Source organism: Cetorhinus maximus, chromosome 8 (genome assembly GCF_964194155.1).
Source record: "Cetorhinus maximus chromosome 8, sCetMax3.hap1.1, whole genome shotgun sequence".
Classification (NCBI taxonomy): Eukaryota; Metazoa; Chordata; class Chondrichthyes; order Lamniformes; family Cetorhinidae; genus Cetorhinus; species Cetorhinus maximus.
The window spans coordinates 124,994,597-125,012,773 of record NC_135886.1 but is presented as its reverse complement, the minus strand read 5'-3'; the positions used below and the strand labels follow the sequence as shown (position 1 = coordinate 125,012,773).

At 42.0% G+C, this 18,177-nt stretch overlaps 1 protein-coding gene across 2 annotated transcripts in view; it reads left to right on the top strand.

Annotated features, from left to right (window-relative positions):
* Positions 1–564: 564 nt before the first annotated feature.
* The window catches only part of LOC144683944 (sestrin-3-like), a 56,765-nt gene continuing 39,152 nt past the window's right edge, over positions 565–18,177 (top strand). Inside the window, exon 1 of one of the 2 annotated variants that reach the window (XM_078547556.1) lies at positions 565–788. In XM_078547556.1, the coding sequence (XP_078403682.1) occupies positions 696–788 (93 nt within the window). In that variant the 5' untranslated portion in view covers positions 565–695. The remainder of the gene's footprint in view (positions 789–18,177) is intronic. The other variant, XM_078547557.1, reaches the window with a different exon arrangement.

The window sequence follows — 18,177 nt, the reverse complement described above, 5'->3', positions numbered from 1 at the left end:
TGCTGGGGATCCTTAATACAACACCAATTCTTTTTTTGCAGCGATGCTTTTGTGGCTTCATATAGTCACATCAGCAAAAAAAAGTAAGCTTTGCAAACTATAGTTTGGAGTGGGGACCGTCTCTTTCAGTAGCTTCGCATGTTGAGAAGTGCTGGGGCAAAAGACGGTAAAAAAAAAGAGAATCCACTTTAGGATAAACATTTTTTTTCCCTCGATCTGCTGCAACTTGATCGCAACCAGGAGAGTCTGATGAAATCTCCTTTGGTGATTGGATCAGCAGCCTCCAGCTGCCTACATTCTGATTGGCCGGCGCGCCACCTTCCTCTTGGATACAGAGGGGCGGGCCACGGATTGGCCGGCGGTGACGCGTGCAGGGCGGGGCGGTGGGGGGAGAGGCGGCTCTGATTGGGCGAGAGGGGTCAGCGAGGCCACACCTCCCCCCTCTCCCTCCCTCCCGTGTGGTGGTGGGGGGACGGACCGAGCAGCGATTGGTCGGTGGGGGTTGGCTTTTGAGTGACGGGCTGGTGCCTCCTTCCGAAGGAGATTGTGTCCTGACTTGCAGGGGAGGAAGAGACCGGCTTTGCGGGACAAAGCCCCGGCTCCAGCGGCACAAACCAGAGGGAGAGAGAGAGGGAGGGGGGCGGAAAAGAAAGGCAACAACGGGGGACATAAAAAAAAAGCTCAATGCAAAGAAAATGATCATCAGCATCAGTGAGGAAAACGACAGGAACCCAGAGAACATGGCAGCGGGGGAATATTTAAACCGCTGTCAAAGGATCTCCAGACAGGTAAACCGTGCAACAAAAAAAAATATAGATATGAACAAAAGGAATAGCAGAGAAAAAAACAGCAGCAACAGCAGCAGCTCCCTGTACATTTAAATCACCTAATTTCTTGCAGATTTGGGGTTAGTAACAGGCTGGCCACCCAGCCACCCCTCACATTCCAATCTGCTTTATTATCACATTATTATTTTTCTCTCTCTCTCTCTGTGTGTTCTTGCAAATCTTTCATTTGCACCATTGAGCCCGGCGGACTTGCAGAAAGAATTCAATGAAACTTGTTTTTGTCCAGTTGCGTTGGCGTTAAGATTTCTCTTTTTCTTGCTCCTTCCCCCCCCCTCCCCAAGTTAAACATTTGTCTTCTTCGTAATGCAGTGTTCCTTATTACCTACAAACACCATTTCCACCCCCTCCCTCCATATAGTTTATATATTTGTCTTGTTTGTGGATTTCAGTCACAAAGACACAATGAAAAAGGTGCATTTTTGTTGCATTTTCCTACTGACCCGATCCTTCCATTGAATTAGGAAATGAAGGTTTGATGCAGGAGATTGTAAACTTTGCAAAAAAAAAAAATTTCTTACAAGGTATTGTAACTGTTTTTTTCCTCCTTCACCACCACCCCCACCCCCCTCCCTCTCCCCTTCTCTCCCCCCCCCCCCCCCTCACCTTCCCCAGTCGGCATTAATTGTGTATAAATTTGCAGAATCTTTTCCTCGATTACATTTCACATTACGTTGGCCAATTAAAGTGTGATTGAAAAATGTAAAAAAATAGTCATTCTAAAATTACAGCACTGCAAATTCCACCGCATCGAAGTGTTAACTACTGCTCCGAGATGGCAAACATGTACATTTGTGCTGCTTATTTTAAATGTTCCAATTCCATTTTAGTTCAAGGATATGATTCCTATTGTGATGCAGTGATCCTATACGAATCGATTAAAATGCAATCTGCTTGCATCATCTTTCCGTTTTCTTTATCCTCCTGTACTTTACATTTTTTTTTGTCTTGCTGTAAAGAAAGCATTTGGCCAACATCGATGCCAATCAAAGTTGTTTTTCTCTTTCAGCCGTGCCCGCAGTATGTGTTCTGCCAGGGCAGGGGGAGCTCTGGTTGAGATTTGCTTGTTTACATCATTGCTGGATTTATTCCAGACCCCTTTGTGATTTCGTTTAAAGCTGCAGATCTCCCCTTTTCAATCTGCCAAATTCTGCAGTTTCACCCACTAACAAATGCTTGTGCATTCACATTGGTGTGTAAAGACAGACAAATAGATTTATTGTTGCAATACAATTGCATTTTTTTTTTTGCAGAGAGGAAAATTCCTGGAATTAAATTTAGGCTGTGGAGAGGTAACATGAGAGAGACAAAGCCTTATTTTTTTTTCGCTGTGCGTTTAAGTTTCTGTGATCAAACCAGGAAAAAAAGCAAGCGCCAGTTTAACTTAAATTCACTAGTGCCTGTGATGTTTTATCAAGAAGAATTGGCATTCTACGGTTGCTTATCCTGTTTTCTTGGTCATTTTCTCATCCTTTGTGTGCTCATCCTGATTTCTCGTTCCACACATTTTTGCTGCAAGTTTGTCACAAATGGAATCCAGGGTTTAAGAAATACATGGATTGTTTTCTTATCAAGCTGCATCCCCAACATGTAGTGTTGAATCTATTCTTTTTTTTTCAGTTACTGCTTCTGTGTTTTAATTAAAGACCCAGTGCAGAATTGTTAGTAAGTGGGGCTGACACAAAGCTCTGATGAAGTGCTGAAGCCTTGCTGCCTGTTTACCAGCTCATGCTGATTAAGATCACCACCACCAGGTCTGTTTGGGACTGGACAGTTTATGAGCTGACTGATCCAATTTCTAATATGGAAACAGGTATTGCTTAAGTCTGTTTCTTATAAAACATCAATTTTCCCACTTATGAGTCTTAGGACTTGGAAGCATTAATTATTAAGATCATTAAAGTTTTCATTGAACTTTGGTCACAACAAATGTCTAACCGCCCACTATTCTACACCTTAACCAGTCTGGACTGCACAGATTGACACAATCGTAACAGTCCTTCAGGATTCTAGGTTTTGATCATTTAAAAGGATAGAAGCACCAGAGGGGAAACCAAACTCAGTAAAGATATTTGGGCGATAGTTTCAGACCTGAAGACCATTGTGCTAAGCTTGAGGTTTGAACAGTCCTGATTCTGTTTGAAAGTCAACTGGTGCAGTTGGGAAAAAAAAGGCGGAACTTGTAGACCTAATCATCATCAATGAAAATAGCTTATGCACTCCTTTGCTGTAAACAGAATTGCACCACTATTGTTTTCTCACCATCCCCTCAGACAACCACCGCCATTCCCCTCTCTTTTTATATGTTTCCCACTGACACATACTAGTATATATCTTTTAGGAAACGAATTCGATGCCCAGTTTTCTCCTGAAGGTGCTGACTCATGCTGCTCTGTGTTTTTATGGGCTCCAGAACTGTCTGGTACCTTATGCAAATGAGTATTCTTTGTGTGTGAGCTTTGACATGACGACTGGCCAGGCTTTTTAAGCTGTGGGTGACATCATAGCCAACCCCAATCTAGTCCTGGTCCAGCATTCACTTGTGTAAACCTTCCAGCAGGGTCACTAAATGCGAATCAGGAGCATGAAATCTGGCTATTTTTCACCATGCCTAGCTTAAGGGCACTTAAACCAGTTGTGGTACCCTTATGATCACCCCAGTTACATCATCTAACTCAGCACAAAAAGAGAATCAAATCTTGGAACTAACAGATCAATGTGGCTCAACTCTACAGTAAGCGGTACATTTTATATACTGAGCTATTGGGATGAGCCTTTGGCACCATCATCATGGTTATAGTCCTGATCTGTGGGATTCATATCATCCCACCTTTTTTGCTGATCAAGGCTATGGTTATTTTCAATAAGATTCCCAAATCTGATAATTCAATTACACATTCATTATTTGTAGAATGAGAATATAGAATTATATGTAGCTTCTCTAAATATTGTGGGTGGGATCTGCTTGCCTTCTAGTGTTTGGCCTGTCGTGGCAGTAAGTATGCACTAATTTAACATGGTCAGCACCAAACCGTTAGCATGAAGCAAATGCATTCATTAATAATAATTACCATTTATGATCAAGGCAAAACATTAGAAATGCACAAAGTGAGGCTAGATGCTGTAATGAGAGATTTAGAGCACTAGAGAGACCAGCATTGGTGGGCTGAATGGCCTGTTCTTCTCCATGACTTTTGCTCTTTTAATGTAGGTCATGCATTGGACAGTTAATAACATGATTTAAACAGCTTAACAGCTGGGAGTGACCCACCAACATGAGCAATTGGTTCCCACCGGTGGTAAATGTGGGAAAGTGCCATGGGGAAAGCAAATGTGCAAGCTGTTTGTGGAAGAGAAGCTTTGTATATTTAACAATTGGAATCGAATAAAAAGGAAACAGTGGCTTTTTAAAAAAAACAAATTACCCAGTCAAAGTAGGTCAAATCAAAAGAATAAAAATTAGGAGGTTCAAAGAGGAAAAAAGATGGCCATCTCAATAACTTTCAAAACGGGCCCTTAATAAAGGTTTATGAAAAATGGTGGAAATACTTCACGAGTTTGTCAGGGGAGTGTTGGGAAGAACTGATTACTGGTGGAAGAAAACTGACGCAGTTTTCAACGTGATGGGCAAGGAAGACAACCCATCCAATACAGCTTCCAATTCTGGTAAGTTTTCTTAACACATTATTATACCATGCAGTTCACTGCCCAAAACTTCCAACCACATATAGTCTAGGTTACCATGATATGGGAAACAGTAGGATAGGATGCAAATGTATTTATAATAATTGACAACATTTGTCTTCATTTCACAAAATTTGGTCATCAAAAATGATTTGATATCTTGTGTAAGCCCATTCTTATTTTCAAATTTAACCCTCAAATCACACACATTCAAAATCATATATTCATAAGTCATACGTTCATATCTACACATTCCCAAACTTATCCACTCCTAAAAGTTCATAAGGAAATACTACCATCAGGCAAAAGGAAAAATTGGAAGAGAGGAAGGACACTACTGCCATTTAACCCCCTCAACATCCAAGGAGCCAGGAAAAGACAATTTTGGGACCATTGTAAGTTTAGTTGCAGGACCCTTAACCGACCACCTTACCAGAGGATGGGGTCTTCTCTTGGGCACATTGAAAACATGAAGGGAACACATCAGCCATGGGGGGTCAGGAGTTCTCCAATTCAATTTCAACCACCCATCACAGCTTGAGGCAAGCAAGGAGCATCCCAAAGCCTCGAAGCACTGTGAATGTTTCGAATGTTGTGTAGATTTTATGCTAACTGCATAGCAACATTGCTTAATTGTGTCACTTTATGCAAATTGACAAGGGGACAGCTAGCTGAACAGAATTGGCTTTAGTTGGTCTCTTGACAGTATTAGTCTGCATCAGGTGTCTTAATGAGCCCAGCTCAGGTATGCCATTATTCAGAGCCCCTTGAAATCTTCTGTTGGTCAGCATGTCTGAATTTTTGGGAAATGTTTGAGTTCGACTTTAGATAAAGCGCAACTCCATGTAGACTGTCCTTGTGGTGATGTCTCTGCTCCCAGTATTGTACATCAAGTAGTTTACTGCATTGACCACCTTAATGTAGCTGACCACCAACTTTCTGATGTTACTTATGTAAAAGTATCCATTATAGTTCTTTTGTTTTTTCACTGAAGTCATTAAATAAACTATTATTGTCGTTGATGGGTTTAGGCCTGCTTAATCAGGAAACTGTATCAAAACAAACTGGAAATTCACTGTTGGGATGAATGGCACAAAACATAAATATTCTAGGGACTTCTCCTTAGTTAGAAAAGGTTGTTAATTATACATTTTCCAGCTCTCTCAAAGGCATAATTGATAAATCTGTCACCAGGTAAAGTCACCAACGACGCAGATCAGGAAAGTTCAAGAGCAGGTTCCTGGTCTGCGCTGATATTAAGCAAGAAAATGATCCTCCATACGTCAGGGTTGGTAAAAAAATCGGTTGCCATTCAGTGGCTGCTGCTGAAAAGTGTGAATGCAACACCCTCTGATGATCCAACAGCCTCCCAATGCTAAGTCTAAGCTCAAGTGTGAAGAATGGCTAGTTGGGTGCCATCCAAGAAGGCTGTCAGTGCCTTGCTGTTCTCCAGGAAGAGTTAGCACCTCCAGGAGAGTTGGAGGAGGAGCAGATGTTAGGGAAGGAATCTTTTTCCAGCAAGAAAGCACTTGCATTGTTACATATCAAAAAAGAAGCTTGTACAAGATAATTGCTGAAAAGAGAGACGTGTTGCCGAAGCTTTTCATCTTACACTCATAAGGACAAATGCAAGAATGCCAAATTTCAAACAATCACAACAATTTATACTTCAGGAGGAAAAAAGGCTGATCGGTTGGCAAATTGACTGACTGGTTGAGGCGTTGCCATGGAGAAAGCAATAGGGAACTATAGACTCCCTTGCAGCAAGCAGCTAAAATGGCAAATGGTATGTTGGCCTTGATTGGGAGAGGACTTGAGTGCAGGAGCAAGGATATCTTACTGCAGCTGTACAGGGCCTTAGTGAGACCACACCTGGAGTGTTGTGTGCAGTTTTGGTCTCCTTACCTAAGAAAGGATATACTTGCCGTAGAGGGAGTGCAGTGAATGTTCACCAGACTGATTCCTGGGATGGCAGGATTGTCGTATGAGGAGAGATTGGGTTGACTAGGCCTGTATTCACTGGAGTTTAGAAGAATTAGAGGAAGTCTTATAGAAAGGTATAAAATTCTGACGAGGCTGGACATACTGGATGCAGGGATGATGTTTCTTCTGGGGGGACTAGAACGAGGGGTCACAGGGTAGACCATTTAGGACTGAGATGAGGAGAAACTTCTTCAGTCAGAGGGTGGTGAACCTGTGTAATCCTCTACCACAGAGGGCTGTGGAAGCCAAGTCACTGAATATATTTAAGAAGGAAATAGATTTCTAGACTCTAAAGGGGACAAGGGGCATGGGGAGAGTGCAGGAGTATGGCGTTGAGGTAGAAGATCTGCCATAGTCATATTAAATGGCGACACAATCTCGAAGGGCCGAATGACCTACGCCTCCTATTTTGTATGTTTCTATGTGCTTCCGGGTAATTCAAAAAGGCACAAGGCTTGAACATATTCCTGCTCTTTGCAGGGGTCCCTACATATTAATGTAGCAAACAAAACAACTACAGTTAGATGTGATTCTGCGATTGGGCAGCATTTGCTGAACAATTCTGAGTGTGCTAATAGTTACATTAACAACCAAATTAAGACAATCAGTCAAGTGTGACACACATTCATACGCAGGGACCCTTCTCTGCAAACAAAAGGAATATGTTCAAGCCTTGTACCTATTTTGAATTACCAGGAAACTTGGGGAGCTTATTTTCCCCATTGCTTTCTCGGTGGCAATGCCTCGGCCAATCAGAGTTGGCTTCCCAACCAATCAGCACTTTCTCCTGCAATATAAACTTTTGTGATCGTTTGAAATTTGGCATTCTTGCATTTGTCCTGGTGAGTGCAAGACGAAAAGCTTCGGCAACATCTCTTCTTTTCAGCGATGTACAAGATAATTACTTGGATGATTATCACCACATCCATTTCTGGTGGCTGATTTTGAGAAAAGCCTACAGGGCCTGACATCATCTTGGCTCCTTGGTGCTGGTCTTAAAATGTAGTTCAACTGGGGACAGTTTCTCAGCTGGTATTGAGCCTGCATCTGGACTCGGAAGAATGACCATTTTGGCAGTATCAACCTGGCTGATTGGTTGGATTGGCCATCCAAGTGGATAAGGAGATCTTCTAATCAGCTTGACGTTTGGTGGTCACTACAAAGTATTTTTCTGTTTCCCACTCTACCTCTCCTACCCAAGTCACATTCCCAATTTGAAAGAAAAATCCATGATCCTGTGTCTTGGTTTTGGTTTCTGGAGTGTTCTGACAAATGTATCTTTGTCGTGGTTCCTCATTTCCTTAATGTGCATGGAAGCTGGATTACTGGGACACTTCGTTTTCATGATTGGCTATGTCCAGTGCACTTTCCACTTATTTCATATGTCGTAAAGTTCCTTTGCGCGATTTTTATAATTACTATTGAAGCCTTTACATACCACCTCCAGATATCTTCTACAATTGCATCATAGTTTGTCAGTGAATCTAAATCATTCTGTAAATTTCAGCCCTTTTATATATAGTACAGCATATCAGGGCCAATTTATCCAATGTTGGTCTAACTATGAAGGGAAATATTAAACCTAGATGCTGCCTGACCTACTGAGCAGTTCCAGTACTTTTCTGTTTTTGTTCCTTTTCAGATGTACCGTTAAGCGCACGGGAAAAAATTGCAGAAAATGGCAGTTTTCCTTATCTTCAGTAAAATCTGCTGCTTAATCACTGACTTAGCCACTATTCAGGAATCCGTTATAACTGCTTAATTCAGTGCATGCTGTAAATACACCAAAATAGCTGCACTGAGACTTAAGCAGATTGATGTACTGTTAGTATTTTGAAACAGCCCAATTAACCCTTGTTCCCAATTCTCAGGAATCTATTATTGGAAATAATTTGGTGCAGTAACAGTTTTCTACCCCTTGGGTGACTTTGGTATATTTTGCAAATAGTGACTATTATTGCTAGCCCTGAAATTCCTTGTGGTGGAGCATTTGGCTAATCTCCAGCCTTAGTCTCTGCCATTAAGATCTCTCAGCAGACTTATCAGCTGTAAAGAACAGGCACTTCACCACCAACTTCTTGGACAACTAAGGATGGGCAATGAATGCAACCGTGCCAACCTCACTCATTCCCTAAGAGCAAATAAAAAAGTAGGCCTCAGATTTTCCCGTAATCCTGGTGGAGTTTGTGGGATTAGTGAGAGGGCATATCATTTACACAGGACAGCTGCATACAAGTGCAACTTTTGACTGCATTTCTGGTTCTCATCTGGCCTATGCTGCTGGAAAGTCCCCAGCATCTGTCTACAAGGTGGGGAGTTGCCCAGGCCCCTTAACCTTGGCAAGCAATTCACAAAAGCAAAATACTGTAGATGCTGGAAATCTGAAATAAAAACAAATACTCAGCAGGCACAGCAGTATTTGTGGAGAGAATGCTTCAGGTAGATCAGCATTCATCAGCTAGCTGGTTTCTAAAAGAAAATATTCTTCAGAGGTCCAGCCTGCTTGCGCCATGTCCCCACCTTCGCCTGGAGCTTTCCTAGTGCACTTACCTCTGCTCCATACAAGACAATTCACTGGCCAGGGCAACGACTCACTGAGTCATGAGCTCCATTACGCCCAGTGAGTGAAGCCTCCTCAAGGCCATATGTAGGCCGCACTGGTTCCTAAAGGACAATTAGGATTTTTACACCATTCCATCAGTTTCCATAGTTTTTTCATACCATTTCACATATTAACTAAATTTATTAAATTTAATTTCACAATTTATCATGGTAAGGTTTGAACTCCTAACCTCCAGATAATAAGTCCAGTGCCATTACCGTTATACTCTTGATTAGTTAGTCGGTGAAGGTAGAAACCAGAGCCAGTCTTTACTTGATACAGAGTGAATTGTTACAGGCATATACCTCCTAGCTTGACTTGTACCCTGTGTCAGTGTCTCTTTATATGTGCTCAAGTAACCATCCAATCAATGGCCTCCATCTGTATATACTTAACCCCAATTGATACAGTTAACAACTCTCCTTACTAAATGACCTAATGATGCGATCTTTGTTTTATTCAATTGCTATGTCAGTTAACCACTTGACAGTTGGACAAAAAGAACAATGTTTTCATGAGTTTAACGAGTACAGGGGAATAATTGAAACAGCAATGTAATCTGTACACCAGTGCACATTTTACTTGTTTACGTATCTAGTGGAGAATGGAATTGGCAACTTTGGGTTTGGGTGTAGACTGAGATGATCAAGTGCTTAGAGATTCAATATACAATTAATTGAAAGAATCAAGGGGCCTGTTGTGTTTTTTATATATAACACGTGAACAAATGTGCACCTTAGGTGTCAGCTGTGGCTCAGTCCATAGCACCCTTGCCTTTGAGTCAGAAGGTTGTGGGTTCATGTCCCACTCCCGGAAACCAAGAACTGTGATTGTACTCAAAAGAGTTGCAATCTGTGACTGTTGATAACTTGAAAGAATTTTTTATTCACCACCTACACACCTACCAATTTGCTTACTAGTTTATGGTCTGTTTTTGAGTTATATACTTCTATTTCATGAGCTCTGCTTTAGCTCATTTAAGTCACAATGATCCTGTGTGTTCACATTGTATTTGTAAAGATTTAATAGAAGTTGTATAAAACTAAAACTGAAATAATTAACTGATGTTATTCTGCTCATTGTTCAGCATTTCGTAACACATTACGATGATTACTTTGGCCACAGGTACTTGGATCTGCAGCTCATAAGCCTGCAAAAATACATTGAACATTTTCTTCGGCACAAATTCATTCCTTTGACTATTTGCACTTTTCTAGGAACAAGATTGCTGTAATCTTCTGGCTTTGATGGTTTGCCATTGGCTACTTGACTTTTGAAATATGTTGCTTTTGGGATAATCTGGTGCAGCTTCATGGCTGCACAGTATTTTTGTCTGAACCTGTTGGACATTTTGAGGAGCATGTTAGCAAGAGGTATCCTTCATTGCTCGCAGGTTTCAAACAAATGTGCTGGAAAATCATTGAGGTTGCCCTCAACCTCTGGTCTGCCTTGCATCCATCAAAGGAATATCTTGGAATTTTGATAACCTGTTCATTCTATGGAGAGATTCATAAAGTTTCCTATATTGGACAACATGAAACAGTTTCACAGAATTATGTAACTTTGCTAGAGGTGTGCTAATGGCTAGGAATGAACCCCTGGCTTGTAAGAGTTGTGGGTGCAGTTAATGCATTTAAGTAGATAATGAGAAATCTGAAGTTTTGGATGGAGCTGCTGGAACATAGCAAGGCGCTGTGATCAGGCTAACAGTGGCAATTCACACAATTTATAGTGAATTACTCATAATATCATTTAAGAGTTTTTAATGTTGATCAGCGCTCAAATACATACTTACCAGTTGTCTAACAATCAACTAACAACTGTCTTCTGGGGTGTGGGGTGCAGTAATTAATAGGCCCAGTTGATTCTAAGGGACATGTTTAGCAGTGGGAAGTAGGAACCAAGATCTCTGTGGCAGAATGAGCCAAGAGGTTCACAATGCTCCTAGATTTCAATAATGATTGATAGCTATCTAGCACATTGATGGGTCCTGGTGGGATATGATACCTCTCTAAGTCAGCTGTAGATAACCTGTAAGCCAATATCTTAATGGGTAGGGTGGTCCTAACTGGACAATCACCATGACACTTAACAGTTTTCTATGCTGGTTATCTGTACAGAATCAGCTAAGTAAACCAGCAAGATCCTTGTATGCACCATGCCATCTGCCAACTTGTACTTGAGTACTCTATATTTTCCTACATTACAACGGTGACTACATTTCAAAAGTACTTTATTAGTTTTAAAGCGCTTTAGGATGCCCATGATCTTGAAAAGCATTATATAAATGCAAGTCTTTTTTATTTTATTTTATGTGCTTGGGCACATGGGATGTTTCCCATTGGGGAATGAGTGCCCATTCTGTGTCTGGCAAACAGGATCTAATTGTGTAGGTCTCTCTCTCTCTCTCTTTCTCTGTCTCTCAGTAGTTTGGTTTGAATGGTCTTGAAAAAGGTGATGGATTGATTTCCGTATGTGTCAAAGATCTGAAGGACAAGATCTCTGTCCTCAACATGGAAATCTCAGTAAATCAATCAGAAAATGAAAGATAAGACCAAGGCATGGAACGAAATTTAGGCCACTTGATCCATGAAGTCCATTCTCTTGAGACCATGTATAATCAACCTTAGCTTGGACTCTGTCCAGCTATTTAATCTCCTACGAAGGGAAGTTCTGTATAAATGCAATGCAGGATAGTAATGTAGCACAAGGTTGAGATAGCATTGATTGAATGTTTTACAGTCTTGTGAAACATGTATACTGTTTCCCTATATTACAACTGTGATTACACTTCAAAAGTGAATCACATTGGGATGTCCTGAGGTCATGAATGAGACTCTTTAAAGGCCAGTGCTTTCTTGTGTTATTCTGTATGAATGTCCTGACCGCCAGTGTTCTATGCACAGTATATACTGAACAGATAGGGCAGAATTTAATGCCCTCACCTCTGGCGGGTTTCGTGGTAAGGGTCATTTATTTCGGGTGGGAGGGTGACGGGTGAGGACCCTCTTGCCTTCCTACCTCCGGCCTGATTAAGACTGTGGTGGAAAGGCCCATGGATGGCCTTCCAGCTCTGCCATCAATTGCAGCCCTTAAATGGGCAAATTAATGGGATCTCGCCAGGCTGGGAGCATGACAAGCAAACCCTTGTAGGTTTGCTTGTGGGCTCCCGGGGGATGGGGGTTGTTAGGGGTTTCCTCATTCAAAGGCACCTGAGGGACTCCGCATCGGGAAGAGAAGGGGAGGGGCCCTGCTGAGAGCAACCCTCTGCCCTTGCTGCCAACTACACTTTCCCCCGTCATCTCTATCCAGAGACCCCCGCCACCTGGCATCACACCTGTGGCCTGGGATCCAGCAACAATACTTGGCTTTGAGCGGGTGTTGTACCAGCAGCAGCCAGCATCTCCCTGGTGGCACTGCCATTCAGTAAAGGCCTCGGCGAGCGGGACCTCTGCCCCCCGGGGTCCTTGATCCCAGGGAACCCCACTACTGTCCACTTAAGTAACCGAGTGGCACTTAATTCGGCAGGTCTTCCCTAAAAGAGGCAATGCGGGACTCCTGTCATCTCTCCAGGCAGTGGTCAAGATCCCCGGCGCCTCCATTAAATCCAGCCCCTAGACTTCAAATGGCTTCTTTCTCAGGTATTGGTAACGATGGCCTAAGCAAACTTAACACCATTCTCTGTGTCAGTGACATACTGCTCAGCTGTTCACTCTCCACCTAACTGAAATCAGCTTTCAGCATAGTTAATTTTGGAAATAAACCTCTGTTGTAAATGGTTAAGAGTTAAGAATTTAATTGTACACATACATACACACCCCGAAAAAAATTTGATGCATGCTATCTATTTTATAAAGAATGACAAAATTCCAGTCTGAGCAACGTTTGTGATCCACTCAGGCTTTGATTTTGTGGGTTGCTGCATGTCCTTACCTCTCGAACACATTTTCAGCAATACTCAAGTTCTGTACTACCAAACAACTATTATTATCAACATTCCCAGCCAGCTTATTTAACATTTTAGTACCATTTGTACCGTAGGGAAAAATTGTACTTAAGGTGATATGCTTTTAACGTGTGACACTCTGAATTTATTACCTCAAAATGCTTCCAGCGCCTTCACCACCACTAGTAATAGACTTGTAACCATCAATAATTTATCCTGGTGATATCTAGCTCAAAACGCACTCTTCAGACATAATCCAGATTGGAAGAATGGCAGAGGAGAGGAGAAAGTACAGAGTTAACCAATGATGGCTTTGAATTCTGGGCCTGAAAACTCATCCAGTGTAATATCTGGATACTCTGGTATTTAGAAGAGCGGTGTAAGATTTCAGTCAGCAGGCCACACTGAATATAGCATCGAAGTGAGTCAACTGTGTCTGGTGTAATTCTTAAAACTAGGCATGTTTCTTCCAAGTCCTGTTGCTGATCTTGCATTTTAGAGCGGGTGTCGCCAAGGGACAGGCTCATGATCCACAGCGACGCCAGCGAGAAGCGTAAGTGGCATCACCGTTTTTATTTTCTGAGCCATATTCCTTTCCCTGAGTTAAGCTTCAGTTGGAACAGGGAACAATAGAAAACGTGTAGATATATTAGTCACAGAAATGCTACTGGGAAAGAAACGTGAAAAGGTGCTGGAGAAAGCTTGCGAGTAGTGAAGAAAGTCTGGTCTTAAATGTGTGCTTTCTTCTGATGGCACCATTTGCTTCCAGCTAACTGTTGCATGGGGGGGTGGGAATGTGACCTAGAAAATGCCACGTTAGCTAACCTTTCATGGCCCAAACTGGTTGGGTACCCTGGGCAGTTGGTCAACGATGAGGTGAGATGCAGATCAAATGCAAGACTAACCAGACTTTGGAGTTTTTGTTGACTAAGAGAGTTTGACCAAACTGCAAAAAGCAAAGGAAGGTAGGCTTCTTCGCAAATATAAGATCTTTTTAAAAAAAAGATGAAAGAGCTATTTAGATTAAAAACCTGTTGGTTTCACTTACCACATACAGAGTGCTCTGTGGTGATCTCTGTCCAGTCCATTTAATTTCCTGAGGAAAGGCCTTTCCAACTTTCTCCCTGCCCCTCCAGATATCTATCTGACCTTACACCCAATACTACTATTAACAGATAACATGTGCATAGGCCCAGCAGTTTAAGAAGTATGATGTTCCATGTAGCATTTAATCATTTCTGTCTGCACATATCCTTGCAATCATCAATCCTATTCTGAAACAAAAGTATTTATAAGGATCTTTTTCAAATATACTAATCAACATAGTATCAACTGCGTTATCTGAGAACCTCTACGATATCCATTACTCTGTGGGCAAAATGGCTTCTCTCTAGCTTTAGTTGAGGATTTTTAATTTTATATTAGTGTCTTTTAATTCTGCACTCAAAACTCAAGTTAACTAACCTGCTTACATCTGCAGTATCTGTTGCACTGAGCCTCGTGGGACCTGGTTTAAACCATTGTGAAAGGATGATATATTGTCTTAGGAATGGCCTCAGTTAAACTTAAAGCTGGTGAGACTATCCCAAAATATTATTAGAGTGGAAAAGCTTGATTCCAAAACTTGATCTATACTAGTTTACTTATGGGAAGTTAGCTAATTCGCATTCTGGAACAACCTATTCCAGAGTCAACATATTAGCTACTGGGGAAGCTTTTTGCTCTAGTTTTGCTCCAGCACAATGTATTGCAATGCGTTTCTTAACGGAGCTTTTTCATTTTTTATTTACCCCCAAACGTATTGCCTCTGAATTTTCTGGTGCCTTAAACATAGAAGAAGACTTGCATTTATATAGCACCTTTAATAAACACAGATATCACAAAGCGCTTTAAACCAATGAAACAGAGCAGCCATTCAGCGCACAACAAAATCCCACAGTTAGCAATGTAACAATGACCAGATAATCTGCTTTTAGTGTCTTGATTGAGGGATACGTATTAGCCGGGACACCGGGGATCACTCCCCTGCTCCTCCTCAAAATTAGGCCACGGGATCTTTTACATCCACTTGAGAGGGCAAATGGGACCTTGGTTTATTGTCTCTTCCAAAAGACAACCCCTTTGACAGTGCAGCACTCCTTCAGTACCCTGGAACCTTCTGACTCAGAGGCAAGATTGCTACCAACAGAGCTATAGCCTCAACCAAATAGCCACATCTGCCATTAGGTATTGGGAGGCTATTCATTATTGGGGACAACACAGCTAAGCATATTCCTGCCCTTGCCCCATTTCTACATGTGCATCATTTGGGTGAGTTGCTGGAACGATCAGGAGCTGGAATTCTGTCAGCCATGGCTTAGTTAGTAACATTCTCTCGCCTCCCGGTTTAATCACGAAAATCAAGAGTTATGCTCCAGTGCAGTACTGAGGGAGCACTGCACTGTCGGATATATCATCTTTCAGTTGAGACGTTAAACTGAGGCCCCATCTGCTAGCTCGGGTGGATATGAAAGATCCCGTGACAGTATTTTGAAAAAGAACAAGGATATGGCCAATATTTACCACTCAATCAACATCAGAAAAAAAGATTATTTGGTCATTATCACGTTGCTGTTTCTGGGAGTTTGCAAAGTGCTTAATGGTTGCTTCATTGGATATAAAGTGCTTTGAGACATCCAGTGGCCATGAAATGCCCTATATAAATGCAAGTTTTTCTTTTTATTCCTGGCTGATTTTCCACCAGACACTGTCCAAGTGTATTGAAACCAGTTAGAACCCCTCCATTACTGTCCCAATTGAAAACAAGTAGCATAACACAGCCGGGATGGGGGCTGGGGAGGCGTGCAAATCTGGGACTCCCCAGTCGTCATCATACTAAGATGCCGTATTTATCCATCAAGCCATTGTGGAGCCTGGCTTTAAATTCTTCAAGAAACACCGTGGAAACAATTGTTTAGGATAAGAACAACTGATGACCCAGTGCCATCATCTCACATCAATGCATCAATCATTTTAGCAGGACAGCAGTGCCCTTCAATAATCAAAACAGCTCCAGACCCTGGAGTGAGGATTTTGTTGAATATGTTGGTTGAAGGCCTAAGGGAATGAAATTCAACTAGGGGTGGAGGAGGGAAGCCCAAGCAGTGTTCAAATGGGCAATAGTTAACCCTGAGATGCAGACCTGTTGATACGATCTCTCAGAATTTAGTTCTGCTGCAAGTCAGCCTCAGTAATCCACAAGAGATACCAGTGGCAGATCTTCACACATCACTTCTGCCCATGGAGTTATATAGCCTGGAACTCTCTCCCTTAAGAAATTCATTGCTGAATCATGCTTGCCATAGCATATTAGCTTGTGGGAGGCTGTGCTTTGTTCCTTGGTACGCAGCACAATTTCTCCAGATTGTTCTGTGCTCCCAGCAACCCACTAAGTTGAAATTGGTGGAACAGTTCTCCTGGTTACAGACAGGTTACAGCTGTCTGCAGCTGCACTCTGTTTTTCTGTCTCCCAATGCCCCTCTGAGCTGGGTTTCCCCAGTGACGTAATCAATACTCACTACTTCCATACAAGTAGTTCAATAACACTAAGCAACCAACTGAGAAATAAGCAGGAGAACATCAATTCTAGTTCTTATTGGAAAAAGTGGTGCCAAGCATGCAACCCTCAAAGAGAAATAAAAAATATTTCCTTCTCTTTTTCTTTATTCTTTCTGGTCCACTTGATTTTGTCTTTCATACTCTCAGCATCTCTTTGACATGTTTTTGTGTTCCTCCTCTCTTTTCCCACCACTCTTTCCACCGCCCCCCCCCCACCCCACTCCCTTTTCATTTTCCTTTCTCTGTGTTTCTTTCTTCCTGTTCAATCCAAGTACAATGCAAAAAAACTCTAATGACAATTGGAAGCGGAGTTCTGATCTCCGAGAATGTCCAATAGCTGATCATGGCACCCATAGTGTTGAGCCACATTTGCAACAGGATTCGCAGGAGACTCAGCGAAGGGGTTGTCATCATGGATGACGCCAGCTGCTCTAAGTGACAACTTGTAAACAGATTTTCCTTTTGTAAAAAAGAATATGTATTTTTGAGGGGTCTGCAATCGCACTGCAGTGCTGTTGAGAATTAATGACTTTGTTTTTGCCTTATTTTAATCAGCTGTGGACCCCTGGGAACTGCAGCATAGTGGTGCTAGTTACTACTTGCAATCAAAAATCTGCTGTTAATGGAAAATAAGTGCTGCAGAGGATTATTAAAGGCACATTCTCCATTCACTCCCCCCCCCGCACCCCGCAAGTGCCTGTAGCACAGTACTGAGAAAGCTGCTGATAAATTGGCATAAAAACCCAAAGTCGTCCTTTACTGTTACTGTTCCACCTGCTTAGCCCTGAATATGATCTCAGTTTGTTTATTTTTTTTTTTTGCAAATGAATTTGTTTGGAAATATTCCAATATCCACACTTGAGACCACACATGTGCACTTTTCAGCAGGGACTGGGCCACCGGAGATTGAGAATGGGAATTCTCTTACAGTGTTTTTCCTTTTGTTGTCCCAAGCACCCCAGATAAAGATCACCTTTTCCTGATCGTGCGGACACATTGTAGTCTCTGATTCCATAGGCAGCCAAATGGTATCTCCTTTGTTTTTCATTTGTGAGCCTCATATCAGATGGCCAACTGACCATGGAACTCATTATAGCAAAGTCAAGTTTTGTCCACACGCGCACGTACTCTCTTTCTAGCAAGAGTTAATGACGTGGGAAGTTAGGCCGATTCCTCCCGTCCCTCGCCCAAAGATTCTGAAGCTAATTATTATTATTTGGTTGAGGTCAACCAGCTCAGCTGGGACGCAAACTGAAGGGTACTCAAGAATCTCTGTTTTAAAAAAAAGTTGCCGTAAAATATACTGAGCAACTTGGAAGATTTTGTAAAAGAGCAACTGGCTGAAGTTAATTTAAAGGGATCTGCCAAAAAGGAGTCACCTTCAGTCAATTTCCTGACTGAAGGAGTTCTGTTAACATAGAAGGGACACTGCTGGAAGCGAGCTGTAACCTGCAGCGGCTGCAGGTTAGGATTCGGACTAAAGTTCTAGCCTTACCTGTTTAGAGAAACATTATAGGGAT